This window comes from Acinonyx jubatus, chromosome E4, assembly GCF_027475565.1.
Source record: "Acinonyx jubatus isolate Ajub_Pintada_27869175 chromosome E4, VMU_Ajub_asm_v1.0, whole genome shotgun sequence".
Lineage (NCBI taxonomy): Eukaryota > Metazoa > Chordata > Mammalia > Carnivora > Felidae > Acinonyx > Acinonyx jubatus.
Window position 1 is genome coordinate 62,032,585 of NC_069395.1, and position 24,691 is coordinate 62,057,275.

At 40.8% G+C, this 24,691-nt stretch overlaps 1 protein-coding gene across 18 annotated transcripts in view; it reads left to right on the top strand.

Moving 5' to 3' along the window:
* The window catches only part of SDCCAG8 (SHH signaling and ciliogenesis regulator SDCCAG8), a 246,837-nt gene that overhangs the window by 161,500 nt on the left and 60,646 nt on the right, over window positions 1–24,691 (top strand). For 13 of the 18 annotated variants that reach the window (XR_008293145.1, XM_053209297.1, XM_053209292.1 and 10 more), the window contains one exon: window positions 7,650–7,781. The exons of 2 other annotated variants lie outside the window; for them this stretch is intronic. Coding sequence is in view for 12 of the 16 variants with exons in the window: in XM_053209297.1 (XP_053065272.1) it covers window positions 7,650–7,781 (132 nt within the window). In the remaining 4 variants the exon portion in view is untranslated. Of the gene's footprint in view, window positions 1–398; window positions 631–7,649; window positions 7,782–23,863; window position 24,691 lie in introns of those variants that run through there. 3 more of the 18 variants (XR_008293144.1, XR_008293146.1, XM_053209302.1) reach the window with 3 other exon arrangements.

Sequence of the window (24,691 nt, forward strand, 5' to 3'; positions counted from 1 at the left end):
CCCCCCCCCCCCATATCCTAATCTGACTCTGGTCCCAACCTGTTCCTTTGTTGATGACAGGTGGTGTGCAGCAAAAGGCACTTTGGAATTCAGAAAGAGCTAGGTTTGAGTCTCACTCTGCCCCTGGGCTTCATGACCTTGGGTACATTGCCTAATCTCTGCAAACCTCAGCTTCTCCATCTGAAAAAACATTTCTAAAATCATGTTGCAGGACTGTTGTGGGAATCAGGAATATAGAGAGATACACGGGAACGCATATATACAGCCATGCATATGTAAAGCACCTGGCACCGTGCTCGATACGTAGAAATATAACTGTAGCCGATGGCATTGTTGGAAGGGTCTTGACAGGGGTGATTTGGATCTGACTTTGATGTAGCCATTATTGTCTTTTCCAGGGAGGGTCTGAGTGCCGTTCTGACAGACACAAAGTCTATACCACAAGGAAATACTTTTTAAAGGCAAAGGAGGATCAGGGAAATGTGGATCTGGTTGTGTTTCAAGTCCTGCTCTGACGCCTTGTTTTGTAAATCTGAAGAATTAGAATAGGCGTCTATTGTAACTTTACAAGTGGACCCAAAACTAAGGCCTGGCAATCATAAGCACTCAAAAAATTGTTGCTTATTATAGGTAAGACTTCTAGGAGCCCCCGAAGTTTACAACGTATTCATTTTGTGTATCTCACAAGAAAGTGGTCAGTAAGCTAAACTGTGATTTTAAGGTTTTTTTGTTTGTTTGTTTGTTTGTTTACTCTTAATTTCTTGTCCACTGACTGAGTCTCTTTTCCTGCTGGCTCCCTCCATGAAGCCTAGGACATTTTCAAAATTCATATAAAATGTAACATGTGATTTCGACATTACCTTTTGCTTTGAATTCACCTATAGAACTTGAAGGGCTCAAAGTGTTTCTTTTTTTAAAAAAGATTACAAACTTACTAAGCCTTATGGGAGACCTCCAGGAGCATGCCTCTGTATACCCGATACTAAACTTTTGGGATAAATAATTTTTCCTGTGCTTTGAGGTGAGGAAAACCTTGGAATTTTCTGAGCTTTCTAAAATTGTCATCATTGTGGAAGCTCAGTCTCCAAAATAATTAAACCACATGGTAATTTTGATCCGGCTTTTCCTCAGAGTACTATGGTACAATTTTTCTTAAAAGTAGGTGTATTTCTTTTGTGCCGGTCAACAATTTAAAACAGTCCTTATTGCTCCCCTCGTCTTGCCCATGCCGTTTCTCTAAGGGTTCCATGTTATTTATAATCCCATACCAACCAAATGGATTCTTACCATTGATAATAAGCTTTATTTTTTAGTTCACAGATCCAGCCATTTGACTGGAGCCCATGCAGTCGCTAGGAAAGCTGACAATCTGGGCTCACCATTCCGTGGTCTCTAACTCCTTACCCCAGCCCCGTGCTGGGCTGCTCTGGGCAAGTGTTCTGAAACGGTTTCTCTGTGTGTGTCTGATGTATGTGTTTTCTCCCCAAGTAACTTAAGTCCCATCGCTCCCGTTCTCTGGAAGCCCTCCACAGCCGTTAGCAGGGTACTTTCTGCACGGCGCGTGCCATGCTGCCTGGATGGTGTCTGCAACTCCAGGGTTTGTGAATGGCACGTCCCATTTTAAAACTAAAAATGAACTGCCGATCCTGTGCCTTTTACATAGCTTGTTTTTTGACCACGAGATGAGAGAATTAATTCCATTTTGCTCTTAATTGGCACCGGGCAGACATTCTGGCTGATTTTAGTTGACGCTGTCATAAACTTTAGCTACCCTTCCGTCTCTCTTCCCCGGGACCCCGAGAGCTTATTACAGGGATAGGGTTTGTTTTTGAGGTTGGTAAGTGGAGATATTTAAATATCCTTGGTGCAACTGTGATTTCTCTTTATCCAAGTGAGGGAAGCGTTCCCTCTCCGCAGGCGCTTGGATGAATCAGCAGTGAGATGTTTGTGGTGTGGTTTGCTGTGCTCTGACCGTGGCCTGCGAAAGAGCTGAGAAAGGTTGGGCACTGGGAGGGGTGAGCCTCGGGCAGCTGCAGAGCGGAGATCAAGGCTGTGCTGGGTTGCAGGGTCTCAGCACTTGCTTGTGGAAGAGAAGGGCTCGGGAGCACACAACCCCGGTCTATGCGGCTTTGCGTCTCCTCTCTTTTCTGTCATTGTCACTTTCTGGGTTGCTAGGCTTGTGGATTGATGTCTAACACTGCCCATTGTGTATTTGTGATTTGCGTTTTGTAATTAAGAGGAACAATGGGAGTCCATTGGGTCTCGTTATATATAATGGTTGGTTTAATTTGTTTCACTTCTATCTTGTTAATTGTAAATTGATCATTAAGATTTGAATTCTAATCTGTCACTAGGGTTGTGGGTATTGAGGCTAGAGCAATGATCCTGGTTTTAATCACTGATGATGAGAAACAAATTTTATAATTTTGGTACATATTGCAGTTCATATATTTTAACACTGTATTTTATGGTGTTATAAATATTGTTAAATGACTTTTAGTGTAGTTTTACTGTGTGGACTATAATGTATAAATTATATTACTGTTTTGGCAACAGTCGGTATCCAACTGTGTGAGTTTAATTGAAGTAAAGAACACACACCCGGTTGAACTATTTTTTTTTCCCCGGCATGTTTGGATGATGTTAGGTTGGGATGCTACAAAAATTATATTCTACAAGGAACGACTGATACTGACCTCTGCTAATTGTCACCAAAAGCCGAGTGAGAATCTAAAAGAATAAAAAATGACGGGGTCGTGTTTTCCCTTAAAAAACAGTTATTGCTGTAATCCTAATTATAGTAGTAAAATATCATACTTCATGCAAATGCAATTACACGATATAACTGGTGTATAAAAATGCAGGGGAAAGTTCATGCTTCTATGAAGCCAGAAATTACCTAAATTTTCGGTGAAAATGCGTTAGAGTCATCTGTTCTTTTATATGACACTGGATAACCGTGCCACAAATGTAATCTCAGACTAACACAGAAACTTGTGCCGGAAGTTTACTCTCTGAACTTTGCAATCTATTTCTTTCAGTGTATCATGGGCCCCAGATAGACAAGAGATGATGTCTGTGTACACTTACAAAGTTTTTATCGAACATTGGAACTTGGAAGTCAAATCAGCATTTTAAGCAAAGGGGAAAAAAAAACCCCAAAAATATGTAGAGCAGAAAAAAATATTCTAGCGATAAAATACCTGGAAATAGTATATACTTTTACAAAATAACATTTATATTTTTGTGGTCATGTAAGACAACCTCATAGAGCATTTGGCTATAACTACAAGGTGGCTCAGTCAGTTAAGCATCCAACTTCAGCTCAAGTCATAATCTCACAGCTCATGAGTTCGAGCCCCACATCGGGCTCTGTGCTGACAGCTGGAGCCTGCTTCTGATTCTGTGTCTCCCTTGCTCCCTGCCCCTCCCCCACTCATGCTCTGTCTCTCTCTGTCTCAGAAATAAAAAAACATTAAAAAAAAGTTTTTTTAATTTTTTTAATTAAAAAAAAAAAAGAAAAAAATATCCTGTGACATCACCATCCAGCTAACTATTGTTAACCTGTGGCATACTTCCTTTCAGTGAATTTGCGTGTGGATGTAAATGTGTCTGTACGTGTACGTTTACCTGGTGAGTGAGTTACACTGCATATATTATCCAATGAACATGCGTGTCTACATCACTACTCTGGAAACAGTTGTAATGTAGCCATTTGTATGCATAATTCATTAGACATTTAAGATGTTTCCGGTTTTTAACTGTAATGAATAATAATAATCTTGTCCATAATTCTGAATTTTTGATGATCCTCTTAGTTGAGATACCCTAAAAGGGGATCATTCGTCCAAAAACAATAAACCTTTTTTTTTGTTTCTGTTTCAATCACAGGAAGCCTTTGAAGGCTATTAATGTGTACGACTTTGCTCAAGTACTACGCTAAATTCTTCTCAGTACATATGTACCCATCTCAGTATGTGACAAGAAAAAGTGAGAGATTTAAGAAAGGAAAAGTGAGAGGCAATATTGCATGGTGGGCCAGACAGCCCCTTTAGAGCTGGATAGGCCAGTGTTTGTATCTGGGCGGGGCTAATCACCATTCCGGTGACCTCAGGCAAATCATTAAACCTCCTATTTACCTCACGGAGAAAAGGAAAGAAACACTTGCCCTGAGGAATTAATTGCCATCATTAATATGAAGGATGGATTCCACTACCTGGTGGAGAGTCGGCGTGCAATACTCAACCAGAATCCGATTTTATTATGCGTTTCTTTGAGTACTAGTGGAAATTGTATATTTTATAAATGTTTATTGGCCATTTCTGTTTCATCCTCTGTGAACATTTGTTTTATATTCTCCATATTTGTTTTTTTTTAATGTTTATTTATTTTTCAGAGGGAGAGAGACAGACAGAATGTGAGCAGAGGAGGGCAGAGAGAGAGGGGAGACACAGAATCTGAAGCAGGCTCCAGGCTCCGAGCTCTCAGCACAGAGCCCAAGGCTAGGCTCGAACTCACGAACCATGAGATCATGACCTGAGCCGAAGTCGGTCGCTTAACCGACTGAGTCACCGAGGTGCCCTCTCTGTATTTGTTTTTAATTGGAATTTTGATGGAGAGTGGGACAGCACTTTATTAAATGAGGCCTCATTTAATTAGGTTTCTTATGTGTTCCCATTTCTTTTTTTAATTTTGCAAATTTTGTTCCCGGTTCCTTTTGTTTTTCATGAATTTTTTTCAAAATCAGCGTGACTTTCAAAATTTTTTTTCCAGGTTTATTGAGGTATATTTGATGTGCATCAGTATAAGTTTAAGACGTACAGCATGATGCTTTGGTTTACATGTATTGTGAAATGATTACCACAGTAGGTTCAGCTAACATGACTTTATTTTTTGTCTTAAATAGGTATCCATTGCAAAAATTCAAAAAATACGGGAAAGGAAAATAAATTAAAAAAAAATCCTCATTCTGACACCTAGAGATAGTCAATACTAATATATGATACACACATCAAAATATTTTTGATTAGGGGATCCTGGGTGGCTCAGTCAGTTGAGTGTCCAACTTCGGCTCAGGTCATGATCTCGCGGTTCATGAGTTCAAGCCCTGCATCGGGCTCCGTGCTGACAGTTCAGAGCCTGGAGCCTGCTTCGGATTCTGTGTGTCCCTCACTCTCTGCCCCTCCACCACTCATGCTCACTCTCTCAAATATAAAATAAAACATTAAAAAATTTTTTAATTAAAAAAATATTTTTGATTATATGCTGATTTTTACTTATTTTCCTTTCTTACCAGTATATCATATTTTTAGGTCAATGAATAACACTAACAGCCACACTGTCAGAATAGCCTCTTGATATTCCTTTGCATAAGTAATGTAACCAGTCTTCTGTTGACATATTTCTGGGTTAAGTTTGCAGATACTGGGTTGCAGAGCAAGACTGCTGCTAGAAAGGATGCTACTATGAACATTATGATTTTTTGTGTGTAAAGGTTTTATATTTTTATAATGTAAAGTCTATGTTTCCTTTATGATTATTCTTTTAAAAAGGGACTTTTTTCTGGGGAAGTACCTGAGAACAGACATTCTTCTGCATGTTTTCCTAATCAGGTTTAAGGATATTTTTTGTCTTTTGGGGATTAATTTCAGCGCATAGCCCTTGTTGTGATAGGAGACACTATCTTGCAAGAACACTAACAATGTCTTATAACTGCATTACATTCTCGTATATTGTATGTGATTTTGAAAGGAGAAACCTAAACCATTATTGACTGATTTAGACTATTTCAAATATAGGTGAATTCTTATTAGAAGAAGCAAATGTAGATTGAGTACTTGATCTAAGCTCGAAAATGAGATAATCCCGGCCCTCATGTATAATCTAGTAAGAAAGATGAGGCATATGGCACAATTCAGAGGAATTAATGATAAGCTAATGTATGAGTAAAAGCCAGAGGTAGTTTCAAAAAAATGTGCTGACACGTTGAGAACTGCAAAGTATTAATCAGGGCGAGCTTCCTTTGAGGTGACGCTTGAATCAAGATGAAAACAAAATGGGGAATGAGGTGAACACAGAGTGACAAATTGCTTGGTACAGTGACACCGCTTGGTCCTTCCAATGATGCGGAGCAAACCCACCTCTTCTCTTGACTGGGAAGAAAAGACTCTCTCACCTAATGGAGGAGGAATCCTTTCTTTGGAGGGACGTGGTTCTGCATCAAGTGTCTTACTTGAACTTCAAGAAACAAACCAGTCGTTAACTGCTCGTATTTTAATTGCAAGAATTTTAAACTTTCAGTTCCAGTCTGTGGGGCAGTGGAACATGAGGAGGTGGTGACCACAGGAGCAAGGTTTATCTAAATCAAGGACAGGGATACAGTTTTTCTCGGAGAGATATCTTTCTGATCTTCAGATTTTGAGACTTGAGCTAATCCTCCACGATACAGAAGAGGCAGCAAGCGTGTTTCCTGAGGGACATTAATCATCACCAGAGTACATATCTGTGATCCCAAAAATGAAATATGTGAAGACAGAAAGAAGACAGGGAAATGGTACCTGTTGTAGCAAAGTGGAGGAAGGTGAGGCTTCAGTGTCTACAGAGGGGCACTTCTTTGTGAAGCAAGCTGATCTGCTCTCAGGATTCCAGAAAAACTTGGAAGGCAGAAGTGGAACTTAGGACTGAAAGCAAAATTGACAGTTGCACCCCAACCCCATGCAGCCAGTGACTGTCCTTCTCCACCCAGGAAATTAGGGCCTTCCTCTCTGAAGAGCTTAAACCAGCAGGCTCTGGTTAAAAGAGGGGCACTGAAGGGGAGATGAGAGAAATTAATAGAAAGTCTGCATTCTGAAAGGTGAGATCCCTACCTCTCTACTTCCAACCAGCCCCTAGAACACTGCTGGTTAGTGTTATACACAATAAGCAGGGAACAGGAGGATTCTTCTGTTGAGAAGCCGAATGGCCACAGAGGAAAGAATTATAGACACTGATATTAAAAATCTCCCACTGGATAAGATGGCTTCACGTTCTGTCACCCTACCCTAAAGCCCACTGACGTAATAAACTACTTAGCCAGCAATGACCAGTATTCAGGTAGCCACAGAATGTAAATAGAGATCTTGATTTAACCACACACTGAAATACTAGTAGTTACACTGAGAAGCTGGAGATGGGGTCGGGGATAGAGGAGTGCCATTTTTCATTATTATGCCTTTTGGAACTATAGGACTTAAATCATGTGCCATTGCATTAGCTATGTTAATTAAAAGAAACAACTCCCCATCATAGAGATGGGATCTGGGGTTGCTCCTTTAACAGCATGGTAGCTGGCCTGTGATAGGCACTCGACAAATATTGGTTATGAATACGAGTCATGATCACTCTTGTGTCGCTCCTTGAAGACGCCATGTCTTTCGGAGCAAGTTTTTATTCCTTTCTCTACCCACCACTTGAGTCCCTGAATGCATTGTATGTCTCCACTAGACAGTTTGCAATTTCTGAGATATTCTGTTTTATATAAAATAACTTGTCTTTCACATTGTTATGTTTAAGTATGGAGTTGAAGGTGATGCTAAGGTTATACAGTAAAAACATGCTCTGGTGGTAAGAACCTTTAACACCTTGTCATTTCTGTGTGTTCACCTCTCTAGATCTGAAATAGCTCAGCTCAGTCAAGAGAAAAGGTATACGTATGACAAACTGGAAAAGTTACAGAGAAGAAATGATGAATTGGAGAAACAGTGTGTCCAACATGGGAGACTACATGAGATAATGAAGCAAAGGTAATAAAGATTTAATAATCAACTGACATGCCGTATATTAAAAGGGGGTTGGTTCAAAAGCAGGATGGGAATCGATGTGGAATAAATAGAATTCATGGTCACTGTGGTACTCAGAAGACATGCTTGCAATCCAATACTCTTAAGCATTAATGCTTTCTCAACTTAAGTTGTTCTTATGATACACAGAAGGGAGAGCATATCCCCTTTTTACTGTTCTAGAGACATATAGTTAGGTTTAAGAGAGAACTTTGTAGGAAAACATCTACCTTTAAGGTCTAAGTCGGTAACTTAATATAGAGGAATTTCATAGAAATTAGGCTTCACGTGTGTTTTGTGAGATAAGACATGTACAAGGCCCAAGAAGGTTAAATATCTTAATCAGAGGTTTCACTGGTAGTGTTGCTCGAGTCAGGATTTGACTCCACACCTCTTGGTTCTTCCTGGTGGTATCACTTTGAGCAAGTTCCTTGACCTCTCTGAGCATCGGTTTCTTCATCTGTATTTTGGGGCTAGTAATGGCCAGTTTGCAGCTTGATATAAAGATCAAATGTATGTAAAGCTCCCAATGGCCACCCACTGAATGGCACCAATGATATTGACTCCCTTTTTCTAGATGAAGAAACACAAGATCAGAGAGAGACTAATGGATTTGCTCCCAGTGGTAGGTTGAGTAAGTAGTAGAGTTCAGACTTGAAGCCTGATCTTTTGAGTCCAAATCCCTTTCCATTTGTGCACTATTATTTTGTAATAAACCCAGCTCCTTATCATTTCCTGTAAATGTTTGGTTTATAATTTCTATATAATGATGGATTCCCCATGGGAAAAAAACTCAATAATGTCCACCACACGATGAATTGGTTGCTGCCAATTTAGACTCCACATGGCAATCCCATGTGTAACACGACAGCCAGCTTTTCCAGTGGTTTTCTGGGCCCCCAGGTCCCCGTTCCTATCCCACCTCCCTGACACCCCACACCTTCTCTGCTTCAAAAGCAACTGTTGATATAATTGAGAGGAAAATGCAAATGCTTGTAGACTCTTTTTATTTTGTCTGTTAAATTTAAAGTCAACATAGAGCCTTTGGGGAGGGGGTAGTTTACAATTTTGATCACTTGCTCCATTGAAGAAAAGAAAGGGAGTCAGAAAATGGCACTGCCTTTTAGTCACCAAAATATTAAAATATGAGTGTTTTTAGAAAACATTAATTGTTCATTTATTTACTGATTAAAATATTTACTTAATCTCAGACACCGTTCTAGGCCAGACTAAAATATTTTAGGTTTTGTGGGCCACACGTGCTTTCTGTCACACAGTTCTTTGTTTCATTTCTGTTTTTGTTTTTTTAAAAAATAAATTTTTTTAACGTTTATTCATTTTTGAGAAACAGACACGGAGTGTGAGCAGAGGAGGGGCAGATAGAGAGGGAGACACAGAATCTGAACCAGGCTCCAGGCTCTAGGGCTCAAACTCAGGAACTGCAAGATCATGACCTGAACCAAAGTCAGACTCTTAACCAACTGAGCCACTCTGGCACCCCTCTGTTTTGTTTTTTCCAGCCTCTTAAGAGAGCAAAAGCTTTCTTAGCTGGAGGGCCAGCAAATCCCGCCAGATGATTTGTCCTGCCCCTTGAGCTACAGTGTACCCCATACTAGGCAATCAAGGCATCTTTCTTGGTTTTTTTCCCCCTAAATTTGTATTAGATTTCACAAAATGCACTCACCCATGTTATCTCACCTTGAAACAAACCTGTTTCTATCTGTTCTAAGCTGTTACTATCATCCATTTCCAGATGGAGAACTAAGGCTCAAAAAGAAACAGTTGCCAGCTAAAGGTCAGATAGCAAATTAATCATTCATTCATTCAACAAATATTTATTGATTGCTACTGACTGTCGTGTTCTCCACCACATGCTGGGAATAAAACAGTAAAGTAAATATAGTCCCCAGTGTCATGGAATTTACAGACTTACAGGGAAGGTGGATATAGACAAAAGACTTTCACAAATATCTCATTAGTCGTGATAGCAATTCGTTCTATGAAAGAGAAATGTACTTGGTAGGTAAAAGCACCTCAAATAAGAGGGCTTAGCCTGATCAGGAAGAGTTTCAGTGAGGAAAATGGTACTTGAAATGAATCTGTAAGTGTCGGGATAGGGGTGTCTAGCTTTCTAGAACAGGAGTTGGCAAACTGTGCCCCAGCCCACAGCCCATTGTGTGTGGCTTATCCATGTGCTATCTGTGCTGAGTCAGACTGTGCTATAAGAGCTGAGTGCTTGAGTCAGACTGTGACCTACTGGCCCACGAAGGCTAAAATATTTGCTCTCTGGTCTTTTCCTAAAAAAAGTTTACCAGCTCCTGTTCGAGGGAAAAGAAAACTGTAAAATTGAACATCCTGAGGTAGGACTCCTGAGGAAGGAAAGAAATGTGTGTGTTTAACAAAGGGAAAGAACAACACAGGTGAGGTTGGAGAGGCAGGTGAGGGCCAGACCTAATGGCAGGGCCGTTAAGTTTTTATTACAAACCTTTAGCTTTATCCTTTTAGTAAAGAGCAGAAATAATTAAAAGTGTTGTTGGTTTCAAAAGAATGATGTGACCAAATTTCCATTAAAAAAATAGCATTCCAGGGGCACCTGGGTGGTTCAGTCGGTTAAGGGTCCAACTCTTGGTTTCCTCTCAGGTCACGATCTCACAGGTCGTGAGTTCTAGCCCCTCTGCTGACAGTGCAGAGCCTGCTTCAGATCCTCTGTCTCCCTCTCTCTCTCTGTCCCTCCCCTGCCCCCAGAATAAATAACATTAAAAAATCAGCTTTCTAGGTCCTGAGTAGATCATACGTTAGAGCAGAGCCACAGTATTTACATGAGCTCCAGTTAGGGAGCTCCAGGAGAGGTTAGTGATAATGGCTTGGACTTGATGTGATGGTAATAATGATGGAGAGAAGTAAAGAGATTGGAGAAGTGTGTAGGAGGTGAAATCAACAGGACTTAATAATTGGTCGGCTCTGTTGGGTGGTAATGGGGGACATCAGGGATAATACCCATATTTCTGAGTTGAGCAATGGGTACATAGTGGTGCCACTTAGAGGACATGCGCAAAAGAAGCAGGTTTGCGGTGGAGATGGCTTGGTTTTGGGAGGAGACCAAGGGTTAAGTTTGACTCTGTGGAACTCAGCATGCCGATGCCTCATCCAAATGGAAAGGTCAGATAAACAGGTGGCCATAGAGACTCAGCTTAGGAGACAGGTCTGGGCTGGCGATAGAAGTCTCCATCGGCGCATCGAGGATATTTGAAACCTTGGGAGTAAATGATGTAGTGGATCGCCTAGAGGGAGAATACAGTAAGAAGGAAAAAGGGCTTGCTGGACCCTAAAGAACATGGGCATTTTCAAAGATAAGGTAGAGGTTGGTAAAAGACTTGAAGACAAGTAACCTGGGAAATAAGTGGAAAGCCGGAAGAGCATGCTGTCATGTGTTCCGAGGGATGCAAGTGCCTCAGGAAAGAGGAGGGCTCGACCAGATGTGCTGAGGGATTGAGTGACTCAAACTATCCAGTGGACTTGGTGACATAGACATGGCACTGGTCACACGAACATAAGTATTGTTGGTAGCAGTGTATGGCAACCCTATTGGGCTGAAAAGTTAGCGTGAGCTGAAAAACTGATACAGCAAATTTGAGCTGCTTTCTCACGAAGTCTGTCGGCAGAGGAGAGTGGGAAGCATTGAGGAAGCAAGAGAGACAGACCAAACAGCGGGGGACAGGGAAATGGATGAGGAGGGACATTTTAAACAGACAATTTTTGGTTTTAGGTTGGAGTAGATGTGAATGTATTAAATTCTAATTGTCAAGTTCATTAAAGTTGTGGAGTCAGGAAAGTTACATTTTCCAGGTGGTGATTTGGAATCCCTGGCGTCCACAAAGGCAGTCTAGGGAATTCACGTTAAAGACAGCAATGGCACTTTTTTCTGGTTATGTTTTAAAATAAGTGTGGATTCCCATATTTCACTGCAGAAAATAGAACCACGGGAGACCTCCACAGTGTTTGCAGAGGGAATAAGCCGACAGCCACTAGAGACCCACTAGGTGCACACGTGTGCTGCCCTGTGGTCAAGTGTTGTGTTACCAACAATAGCTAGCAATCCTGGGGGCTTTGTCAGTTATACAGGTTTACATAGTTTTATTTTCTTTCTTAAGGTAACGTGTAGCTTACATTACATACATAAGAGCCATTGACCAAAGGCCTGAAATGTAACAAATTAATAATGAGTCTTAAATTGGTAATTCTTCTATAAACTACCTCCAAATGATCTTTACCAAATCTATTATGTTGTATTTTCCTAATAGAAATTTTATTCCTTGAAAATCAGTGTTAAAAATAGGAAATGGGGATGGGGGTGCCTGGGTGGCTCAGTCGGTTAAGCGTCAACTTTGGCTCAGGTCATGATCTTGTGGTTTGTGAGTTCGAGCCCCATGTCGGGTTCTGTGCTGACAGCTTGGAGCCTGGAGCCTGCTTCAGATTCTGTGTCTTGCTCTCTCTCTGCCCACCCCCCACCCTAGCCCCCCCACCCCCACTCACACTCTGTCTCTGTCTCAAAAATAAATAAAACGTTAAAAAAAAAAAATAGGTAGGTGCGCCTGGCTGGTTCAGTCGGTAGAGCATATGACTCTTGATCTCAGACTTGTGAGTTCAAGATGCATGTTGGGCCAAGAGCTTACCTAAAAAAAAAAAAAAAGAAAGAAAAAAGAAAGTATTGATTTTTATCTAACCTGACATTTCAATTTTGGGTAATTAAGACTCTTCACTGTTTTCAGCAAAGTACCTGAAAATAGAAGCCTGAAATCTTAATTTATCATTTAAAAGCAAAATAAGACAAAATTTGGCAAATAGAATCCAACAATATTTTATTTTTTTAAACTTTTGTCAGACTTCTATAAGCCTTTTTGAAAAAATGTTTATTTTATTTTTGAGAGAGAGAGAGAGAGAGAAGGGGAGAGGCAAGGAAAGAGGGGAACAGAGGACCCAAAGTGGCTCCATGTTCACAGCAGAGAGCCTGATGCAGTGCTCAAACTCATGGACTGTAAAATCATTACCTAAGCCAAAGTCAGATGCTTAACTGACTGAGCCACCCTGGCACCCCCAACAATATTTTAAAAGAGTTATACACTACATTGAAGTATGATTTATCATTGAAGTGTGTAAGACTGGTTTAACATTCAAAAATCAGTTAATGTAACCCATCACACAAATGGGCACATGATCATATTAATAGACACAGAAAAAAGCATTTGAAAAAATCCAACACCCATTCATGATAAAAACTCACAGAAAACTAGAAGTAGAGGGGAACTTCCTCAGCTTGATACAGAACATGTACAAAAAACCTAGTGCTAATATCATACTTAATGGTGAGAAATTTGAAACTTTCCCACAAAGATCAGATATAAGATGAGGATATTCCCTTTTACCCCTCCTTTTCAGCATCACACTGGAAGTTCTAGCTAATGCAGTAAGACAGAAAAGGAAATAAAAGGCATAAAAACTGGGAAGGATGACAGAAAACTGTCTTTGTAGATGACGTGACATCTATGTAGAAAATATGAAATGAATCAACAAAAAATTACTGGAACTAATAAGCAGTTATAACAAGGTTGCAGGATACGAGGTTAATATATGAAAATTAATCACTTTTCTAAATACCAGCAATGAACAACTGGAATTTGAAATTAAAAATTCAACACCATTTATATTAACAATTAGAAATTAAGTACTTAGGTATAACTCTAACAAAATATGTACGAGATTTATATGAGGAAAACTACAAAGCTCTGATGAATGAAATCAAAGAATTAATAAAGGGAGAGATATTCCATGTTCATAGATAAGAAAAGTCAATATTGTCAAGATGTCAGTTTTTCCCAACCTGACCTATAGATTTAATGTAATCCCAATTAAAATGTCAGTGATTATGTGGGTAGTGGCAAACTACTTCTGAAGTTTGTGTGGACTGACAAAAGATCCAGAATAGCCAAGACAATTTCAATATAATGAAAGAGAGGAGCAAAGTTCGAGGACTGACTCTATCTGACATCCAACTTACTGGAGTAATCAAGACAGTGTAGTCTTTGAGAAAGAGTGGACAAATAGATCCATGGAACGGGACAGAGAGAACTAGGCTCAAATTAATATAGTCAAATGATCTTTGATGAAGGAGCAAAGACAATACGACGGAGTGAAGATAGCTTTTTCAACAAATGGTGCTGGGATAGGTGGACATCCACGTGCAAAAAAAAGAAAAGAAAAAAGAAAATAGTAAATCGAGTCACAGATCTTACGCCTTACACAAAAATTAACTCAAAATGGATCACAGACCAAAATATTAAATTCAAAACTTTGCAACTCCTAGAAGATAACCCAGACGACCTTGGGAATGGTGATGACGTTTTTAGACACAGCACCAAAGGCGTGATCCAGGAAAGAAGTAATTGGTAAGATGGACTTTATTTAAGTGTAAAACTTCTGCTTTGAGAAACATGATGTCAAGAGAATGAGAAGAGACAAGCCACAGCCTGAAAGAAAATATCGCCTATCTGATAAAGGATTATTGTCCAAAATACTCAAAGAACTCTTAAAACTCAACAGTAAGAAAACAAACAACCCAATTAAAAAATGGGCCAAAGACCTTAGCAGACACCCCACTAAAGAAGAGACACAGATGGAAAATATGAAAAATGCTCCAAATCATATGTCCTCAGGGAAGCGCAAATTAAAACTACAGTGAGGTACCACTACATACCTGTTAGAATGGTCAAAATCCAGAACACCGACACCATCAAATGCTAGCAAGGATGTGGAGCAGTAGGAACTCTCATTCACTGCTGGTGGGAATGCAAAATGGAAGACAGTTCGGCAAATTCTTACCAAACTCAAAGTATGGTGCAGCAGTCATGCTTTTTGGTATTTGCCCAAAGAAGTTGAAAACTTGTATCTACCCAAGAACCTATACAGAGATGTCTATAAGAGGCTTTACTCACAATTGTCAAAACTGGGAAACAAGTAGGATATCCTTCAGTAGGTACATGGATAAAGTGTGGAACGAGCAGACAGTGGAATGTTACACAGCGTTATAAAGAAATGAGCTACCAGGCCTTGAAAATACATGGAGGAACCTTAAATGTTTATTGCTAAGTGAAAGAAGCCAGTCTGAAAAGGCTACGTGTTGCCTGATTCCAACTGTATAACATTTTGGAAAAGACAAAATGACAGAGGCAGTAAAAAGATCAGTGGTTGCCATGGGTACCAGTGGGGAGGAGAACATAGGATCTCTAGGGCGGTGAAAATACTCTGGATGATACCCTAATAGTGTCTGCATGTCTACATGTCATTCTACATTTGTCTCAACCCATAAAATGAAGAACACCAAGAATGAACCTAATGTAAACCGTGGACTTGGGGTGATTGTGATGTGTCAATGTCCATTCATCAGTTGTAACAAATGTGCTGCTCTCTGGGGATGCTGATAGTGGCTGGTGGTCTACACATGTGTGGGGACGGGAGGGTATATGAAAAGTTTCTGTGCCTTCCCCTCAGTTTTGCTGTGAGTCTTAAATTACTCTCAAAAAAAAAAAAAAAGACAAAAGACAAATGAAGCAATAAGAGTAACAGTTGAATTTTACATTAAAAAAAACAAGAATCCTCAAAAATATCATGTAGCTATTTTTGTAGGTTTTTGATTCTTATACATCAATTTAATTTAAAATCTACATTTTAGAGAATACTTTGTTCCTAAAACGTATTATGTTACTGGCCAATTGTGCCTTTTTGCTTATATAATTAATTCATTAAGAATTTAATTTATGTAAATGAAATAGCTGGTATTATTTGTTACATAGGAAAATTATTTAAAAAATTTTTTTTAACATTCATTTATTTTTGAGAGACAGAGAGCACAAGCAGGGGAGGGGCAGAGAGAGAGGGAGACACAGAATCTGAAGCAGGCTCCAGGCTCCGAGCTGTCAGCACAGAGCCCGATGTGGGGCTTGAACCCACAAATTGTAAGATCATGACCTAAACCGAAGTCAGATGCTTAACTGACTGAGCCACCCAGGTGCCCCAGAAAATTACTTTATTTATTTTATTTTTTTATTTTTTAAAATTTACACCTAAATTAGTTAGCATAGAGTGCAACAATGATTTCAGGAGTAGATTCCTTAGTGGCCCTTACCCATTTGGCCCATCCCCCCTCCCACAACCCCTCAAGTAACCCTCTGTTTGTTCTCCATATTTATGAGTTGCTTCTGTTTTGTCCCCCTCCCTGTTTTTATATTATTTTTGTTTCTCTTCCCTTACGTTCATCTGTTTTGTCTCTTTTTTTTTTTTTGATTTTTTTTTCAACATTTATTTTTATTTTTGGGACAGAGAGAGACAGAGCATGAACAGGGGAGGGGCAGAAAGAGAGGGAGACACAGAATCGGAAACAGTCTCCAGGCTCTGAGCCATCAGCCCAGAGCCCGACGCGGGGCTCGAACTCCCGGACCGCGAGATCATGACCTGGCTGAAGTCGGCCGCTTAACTGACTGCGCCACCCAGGCGCCCCTGTTTTGTCTCTTGAAATCCTCATGAGTGAAGTGATACGCTTTTTGTCTTTCACTGACTGACTAATTTTACTTCGCATAATATCCTCCAGTTCCATCCAGGTAGTTGCAAATGGCAAGATTTCATTCTTTTTGATTGCCAAGTAATACTCCATTGCATATACATATACCACATTTTCTTTATCCATTCACCCATCGATGGACATTTGGCTATTGTTGATAGTGCTGCTATAAACATGGGGGTGCACGTGTCCCTTCCAAACAGCACACCTGTATCCCGTGGATAAATGCCAAGTAGTGCAATTGCTGGGTCATAGGGTAGTTCTAGTTATAGTTTTTTGAGGAACCTCCATACTGTTTTCCAGAGTGGCTACACCAGCTTGCATTCCCAGAAAATTACTTTTATTTAACTTTTTATTTTGAAAAATTTGACCTACAGAAAAGTTGAGACTTCCTGTATGTCCTTCACCCCAGCCACCCCCAAATGTAAGCATCTGAAATAACCACGGTTCAGTTATCTGACCCAGAAAATTAGCACTGATGCAATCGTAGGAACTAATCTCTAGACCTTATTAGAATGTCACTAGTTTTCCCCCTAATATTCCAGTTCTGGTCGAAGACTCTATGTTGCATGTAGTTCTCTTTAGTAGTCTCTCTCTCTCTCTTTTTTTTTTCAATGTTTTTTGTTTTTGAGAGAGAGAGAGAGAGACAGAGAGCAAGTAGGGGAGGGGCAGAGAGCAAGGAAGACACAGAAATGAAGCAGGCTCCAGGCTCCAGCTGTCAGCACAGAGCCTGAAGCGGGGCTCGAACCCACGAACTGCAAGGTCATGACTTGAGCCAAAGTCAGATGCTTAACTGACTGAGCCGCCCAGGTGCCCCTCTTTAGTAGTCTTTGGACACTTAATAATTTCTCTCGTGTGGAGAAACCTGATCTGTGACAGTGCCTCACTTTGGATGAGAACTGCCCCGTCTGTGGAGTGGCTGTCAGTGTGGGTTTGTCTGAGTTTTCCTCATCGTTAGGCTGAGGTCGGGCATTTTTGGCATGAATCCCACAGGGTTGTGTCCTCAGTGCATCATGTTGAGGGGAACGAGCCGTCACCATGTCCTGCCACTGGTGGTGTGGACTTTGATCACTTGGTCGAGATAGTGTCTGCCAGATCTCTCCGCTCAAGAGAAATTATTAAGCATCTTGCAGGGAGATAGGTAGAGACCATGCAAATCCATTTCTCATCATATTTTTTAATAGGTGATGTTTCTTAGGACATTTTCAGGTTCAGGAAAATTACTTTAAAAATAAGCCTTATATTAAAAAGTTTTAATGTATACCTATTCCAAATACAATTTATTACTTTAAAAATCCCTCTTAATCATACCATATAAAAACTATGAAATCATTTCACTGATTCCTAAGGGTGTTCACAAAAGTATGTATTTCTGGAAGGGGTTTGAGAATCAGATGAATTTGGAGATTTCCAGGACACCAAGCTTGAGCCAGGATTAATCCTGGACCAGGAGTGGGTCACCTCTTGCATTGCGCAGAGGTGGCTCAGAGGATATGAGCTTATGAATGTGGCTTCCCAGATAGGGTCCTGGTAAAGTGAGCTGAGGCCAGAATTGGCTTATTCTCTGTTTATCGGGCATCTACTTAGTCCTAGTCACCACTCGAAGCTAGGGGGTACAGAGGTGAAAAGGGTCTACTCCCTCTGCCTCTCTCCCCTGGTTGCAGGCTCCCTCTGTTTGGGCTGATGGGGGGCAGGGAGCTCCAGAGTGACATCACAGACCATCTCCTGGGAGGTCCCTCCTGCTGTTCTCATGTCTCCAGGAGCTCCACAGGCAAGAAGAAGGGGTATCTCGGGGGACTCACCTCCATTGGCAGCCTGGGCAAGAGTCGGTTGTCCTGGAGTGTTTGTTTGATCTCTTGTTCTGACTTGTGTGAATCAGAAGTCCATTGATGTTGGCTTTGGGTCTATAGTCATACAGCTTTTCCTGTCCCTGAGGAAATGTTTTGAGTTGATCTTCCCTCATTTAGAAGACTAATCAACTTACAAACCGAAGTGCCCTGGGTCATGATGGCAGAAGATTGACCCAACATCATAGGACCATTCTGCAGTTCTCAGGGGCAGTTTAAAATCTATTACATGGAAGTTTTAAAAGTACCAAGATTTAGTTTTTATAATGAAAACAATTTATTGAGAATGCTAACGCAATATTCCACTGGCTTCCGCGCCTTGCCAATCTCCCAGGACCCCACACAAACTCAGGTAGTTTGACTTCCCATGATCTGGGGGCGCAGGGCATGCAGTTACTGATGTCTCATTAGTGTTGCCTTGAGGTCATCTGGGTGTTTAATGCTGCTGTTCTTGCTTTCACTTGTAAAATGCTCTTCATTTAGCTTCATGGTAATTAATTTCATTTGTCCTGAGTTGTTTTGTTAACCTCCCAGGGTTCCATATTGCGTACTTGCTCCAGCAGCGTATTGTCTTCTCCATAACTGTGTTTCAAGTCCTATATGAATTGTAATTCAGAGTGAATTGTCTGCATCTCTCTTGCTAAAGCAAATGTATGTATAATCCCCACCTCCCATCTCCTCCCATCCTCACCAATTTGCTTTAGAGAGGCACTGCTTTGGCGATGTGCTGCTTGGGAATCTGTATTTTTTGGGTAACTGACAACATACTGTTAAAAGTAAATTAACATAACTCCTGTGCTATTTTAGATTTATTTATATACCATTATTTTGTAATATAAAATTATAGAAGATGATAAGTAATCCATATGGTGCTGAGAAAGAAGCTGCATCCTGTTTATTTTGAAATGTTTCGTGGGTATCTCTAGCCTTCATGTTGCTGGACCATGGAGATGTGGGGAATTAGGTAGGCTGCCTCCCTAGAGGGTCTAAGAATAAACGATCTGAGAGTATTGTGTAGAGGAAAGGAGGAAGCTACGAAAACCAGGAACAACTTAGAAAACTTGACCCTTTCCCCCCAAATTATACCAAAATTATGAGCCAGTTGGGGTTAGCCAGCAATCACTTTAAAATTCAATTATTTCATGTATTATTGACAAGTCCCTAAGAGGGCTGGAAGCCAGGTTCGATTATATTTTAATGGGAAGACCTGAAGTCAGATTGCTTTCCTCCCAATAACAGAGGAGGTTGTAACTCCAGGAATTAGAATTCTGATCCGGACGTGGATAATACGTTATTTAGAGCAGCCTGTCTAGACACTACAATTGGAAGAAGGCAGGAACTGTCATAGCTGATCACCTGAGAATAGATGAAATGGAAAGATACCCAACAAAACAGAGTAAGGAAGATGCCACAGACATTTTAATGTAATTCACACGTCTTTCTAGAATAGGCCCAATACCCAAGAAAAGGGGGGAAAAAGCCTCCCTTTCATTTATTCATGAAATATTTTTTGAGTGCTTATCATATAGCACTGATATGCTTTGGATAAATCACTCGACAAGCAGACAGATATCCCTGCCCTTCTGGAACTTATATTCTTTAAGCTGCCTTCAGGTTCTAGTCCTCTGCTTGTAAGACCTAAAACGGGAAGTAGAGACAAGTGTATGGTAGTTAAGAGCATGCATCCAAGTACCAGACCCTCTGGGTTTTTCTTGTTTGCCACTTCTTAGCCATGTGGTCATGAGCAAATTCCTGAAATCTTACTTTTCACCATCCTCACTCTGTCACTTCCTTCATCTGAAAAATGCAACCTTATAGGAATGTGATCGTTGCCTAAAATAATCCATGAAAAGTCTTTAGAATGGTGCCTGGCACAGACTTAGTGCTCAACAAATGTTTCGCACTATTATTCATTCAATATCCTCTGTTCAACATACTTATCAGCCCATTAACACACGCCAGGCTCTCTTCCAGATTCTGGGGATGGGGATGGAACAAGAACTTCAGAGGCGAACATTCTAGAAGGTAGTTTATTTACATTATGGGTTAAATTGGCTCTCATGAGCTAGTCTGTGAAATAAAATACCATGTTTACGTAAATATTGTTTCTATGGGGAAATCCCTTCTGAATCTCCAACAACTGGTTTATGGAGAAAAATCTTGGACCATACCTGGGATATGTCTAAGGTTTTCTAAGTGAGAGTATGTGAATGTGTGTGTGTTTATGTGTATACGTGCTCCATTCAGTGGTGGAAGTGTTCAGTATGAGCCCCAAATAAAATTTCAAGAGGGATACTTATTTTAAAAAGTCATATTTTCGGGGCGCCTGGGTGGGGCAGTCGGTTAAGCGTCCGACTTCAGCCAGGTCATGATCTCGCGGTCCGTGGGTTCGAGCCCCGCGTCAGGCTCTGGGCTGATGGCTCAGAGCCTGGAGCCTGTTTCCGATTCTGTGTCTCCCTCTCTCTCTGCCCCTCCGCCGTTCATGCTCTGTCTCTCTCTGTCCCAAAAATAAATAAACGTTGAAAAAAAAAATTTTTTTTAAAAGTCATATTTTCAGCATAGTTGGGAGTGAGGAGGACAAACAGACAAACAAACAACCAAACAAGAAACTAACAGATTTTAACTTCTATTCCTGGGAAGGAAATTGTTACAATGTTTAAAAATTTAAAAATAAAAACTCTAAGAACATAAAGCAGTAGGAAATAGCTAATGCCATTTTGGAGACAAATATTTTAGCAAACCAACCATTATAAGCCAGTTATAATATTTTTATAATTAAGTCTGGATACTGAAAAATATTCAATTAAAAATAAGTACTAAACATATGTTCAAATTGTACAAAGAACCACTAGAGGTTATGTGCTCTGAACACTCTTTGGACAGAGCCTTTGCTAGAAAGAGCAGGCAAATTTCTGTTCTGACATTACAGGACAAAAAGTGTATTTCCATGCTTAAAATCCCTACGCATTTCTTCCAATGTAAACCGCTTTGAGTGAGCTCACTCTTTAGAGCCAAATTTCTCTCTCTGGTTTTATTGTTTAGGTAGACTGAGAACTTCTCATGAGCGTTTTCATTACCTTAACCCTTATGATTCAAAAGTTAATTTAGTGCTGGAGTGCCTGGGTGGCTTAGTCAGTTAAGCGTCTGAGTCTTGATTTCAGCTCAGGTCATGATCTCATGGTTTGTGAGTTCGAGCCCCACATCGGGCTTTGCACTGACAGTGTGGAGCCTGCTTGGGATTCTCTTTCTCTCTCTTTCTCTCCCTCCCTCCTCCCCTCCTGTGTGCTCTGCCTCTCAAAATAAATAAATAAACTTAAAATTTTTTTTTTAATAAACAAAATTTAATTTTGTGCTTTTAAGTTAAGTAGGATCTATTTTTAATATCAGTAGTCATGTTTGTTGCTTTGCTGTGAACTAGAATTTTAAACATTGCATGTTAAATATGAAAACCTGTACTAGATTGTCTGGCTTGAGCTCTATTTTATATCTTCTGGCGTATTAATATATCCTTATATTTAGTAACATTTATTAAGCATTGAGCATACAAAAGCAAAAAGCCATCATCTCTACCCTTAAGGAGTTTCCAGACCCACAAGGGAAGCACACGGTAATCCCAGTGGAATAATCTACTCTAATACGATTAACCCAGGGTGCTCTGAGAGCACATCAGACTGGCACCTTACCCAGGTTTGGAGAGACAGGGTACAGTTCTTTAGAGAAACAGTTCCTGACTGAATCCTGGAAAGAGGTAGAAGTAATCTTAACAGAGAAAAAGGAGTACGTGTGTGAAGGTCCTGGGGGTCAAGGAGAACATGGTCTCTTTAAGAACTGACACCATGGCTTTAAAATCTAAAGGGAGACTGAATAGTAGATGAGGTGGAGGAAGTAAGCAGAGGGGTCAGGTCTTCCCATCCTCTCCCTGTCTCTCTTCCTTCTGGACCTCTGCTTACACATTGGTTAGACCATCTGATGGTGGCCCGTAGCTCTTGGGTATACCATTCTAGACTCTCTCCCCCATCTTTGTATTTCACTTGGGATCATTTCTGTTGGCCAGTCTTCAAACTTAATGATTTTCCCACTCTGTTGAGTTCCTTCTGCCAATAGGCCCATCACATGTATTCTTTATTTCTGATGCTTTTTTGTTTGTTTGTTTGTTTTTATTTCTAGCCTTTCTATTAGACTGTCATCATGGCTTATGATGGGGATGGGGATGGGATGGACTTCATAGGAAGGCTTCCACAGGGTCAGCTCCTTTGTATGCTGGAGCTGATTATTAAATTTTTAGAAATGTGTGAGGCATTTGACATCATGTTGCTAGTTTTATTTTTTTAATATTTTATTTATTTTTGAGAGAGAATGTGAGTAGGGGAGGAGCAGAGAGACAGGGGGACAGAGGATCCAAAGTGGCTTCTGTGCTGACAGCAGCAAGCCTGATGTGGGGCTTGAACACATGAACCGTGAGATCATGACCTGACCTGAAGTTAGACACTCAATTCACTGAGCCACCCAGGTGCCCCCATGTTGGTAGTTTTAAATTGGCTGTGGCAGAAGGATTCACATCACAGAAATCGGCAGACAGGACCTCTTCTCTCTCCCCATCCCCACCACCCCCGAGAGCTGCATTTCAGACATTTGTTATCACACCATGATGGATTTGCTTCTACCCCTCCCTCAGTAACTGTCTATTCCTTGGTCCCTGTGCACAAGGTTTCCACCCATCTTCCAGGGGAAGATAGCTTTTACCTCTCACCTTCCCCCAGGACCTTTTCCTCAGGTTTCTTACCCTTCATCCAGAAGCTTGAGGCTTTTGCTTTGTATGACAAAAGAGTCTAGTTAGGGGGCAGGGTTTTGTGTTTGTGCCCCAGCTGGAGAGGTACAAGGGGAGCTCTGTGGTCTCCTCTCCTGCCCCCCATCTTTCTTGTGAGCATCCAATGGAAGGAAGCCTGTGGAGAGGTCCTTGACAATGAGTGCAAATCCCTTTTACCCTCCTGTGTCTGGGACTCATGGGGATTCTAGACTGTTAAAGAGGCCATACTCTAAGAGTCCCTTAAAATCTTCACCTGCTTTCCTCTTACCTACATTTATTGTGGCCACTGCTCTTTCCCAGTCTCTTCCAAAGACAAAATAGCTCAAAAGTTTCTGTCTCTCCTCAGAGCGGCATATCACCTTTTGGAATTGAGTTTGTGTGGTTGTCTAGTGACCTCAGCCCTGGTTGGCTCAAGAAAAGTTATGGTTTTATTGATTATCTAACTTTTTCCTCATTGTTAGGGTAGATCTGGAAGAGTCTTTCTCTTGAATCATGTAAAAATGCCTGGAGTTTATCCTGAGCACTGTTGAAGGATTTTACATCGGGAAAGACTGTCTGTGATGTCAACTTTTTGAATACGGTGATGTTTGTCTCACACTTGCAAAGCCAGAGTGGCCCCCTGAACACTTCCTGCTCAGCATTTCATATCCTTAATTTTGTACCTTGTTTCTATTGCCTGAGTTCATAGATTGTTTTCGCTAGTATTTTTCTTGCATTATGAGATGATTTCCATTTCTATGACTTATTCCTCTGGTGTGTATTTCTCTCTATCTGTTTTTAGATATATTAATTAACCAAGTGCGTGATATCAGTGAAGATTTTGCCAATCCCTTCATTTCCATTGTTTTCGAACCTAAGCAAGGATTAAGGGCAGATGTTTGCTTGCTGCTATCCCAGGACAATGAGTGAGGGAAAGGAAGGTGAGGCATGGAAGAATGGAGAACAATGTAAGACGATGTATTATCATACTGGTGACTGTTTCATAATAAACCATAGAGACACAACCATACAGATGCTTCTGGAAAAACCTGTTACAAAGAAACTGCCTCCCAATAGCCCACTGGAGGGAGGAAAAGAGAGCGAGTTTTATCTGTCCAGGTTCTGTCTCATGTCTCCCGTGGGTCCAGAATTTTCCCCATGGGAGATAATTCACCTACACTTTGGACTAAATTAACCAGTCCTTTTAGAGCTACCTCAGAAGCCAGATCCTAAATTCTAGGGTTTGACGTGGCATTTGACTCTGAGTGGCAGGAGGAGCCCATGACTTGAGATGTGGGCAGTGTGCCTCAGTGGCAGACCAAGATGGCCACCATGGGACCAGTGGGCTCGAGGGCAGCAGTGAGGTACTGAGAGCCCAGGAGAAGGTGGCACCAAGAGACACTGATTGATACACCTGTCAAGGGTAATGACATTACATAGTGTCAGCCTCAAGGCCAGCCCTTGAGAGAGACTTCATTATGTGATTCCCTATACCCTCCGCTGCTTCTTCTCTTCCAGAGCGATCCATGACCTTTCACTGACTATGCTCATTCCTGCAAATGTGTCTTTGGTTAGGTGTCTTTCATTTTCTTTTCTTCGCTTCTCCTCCTGGAATCTCTACCTTGGCTTC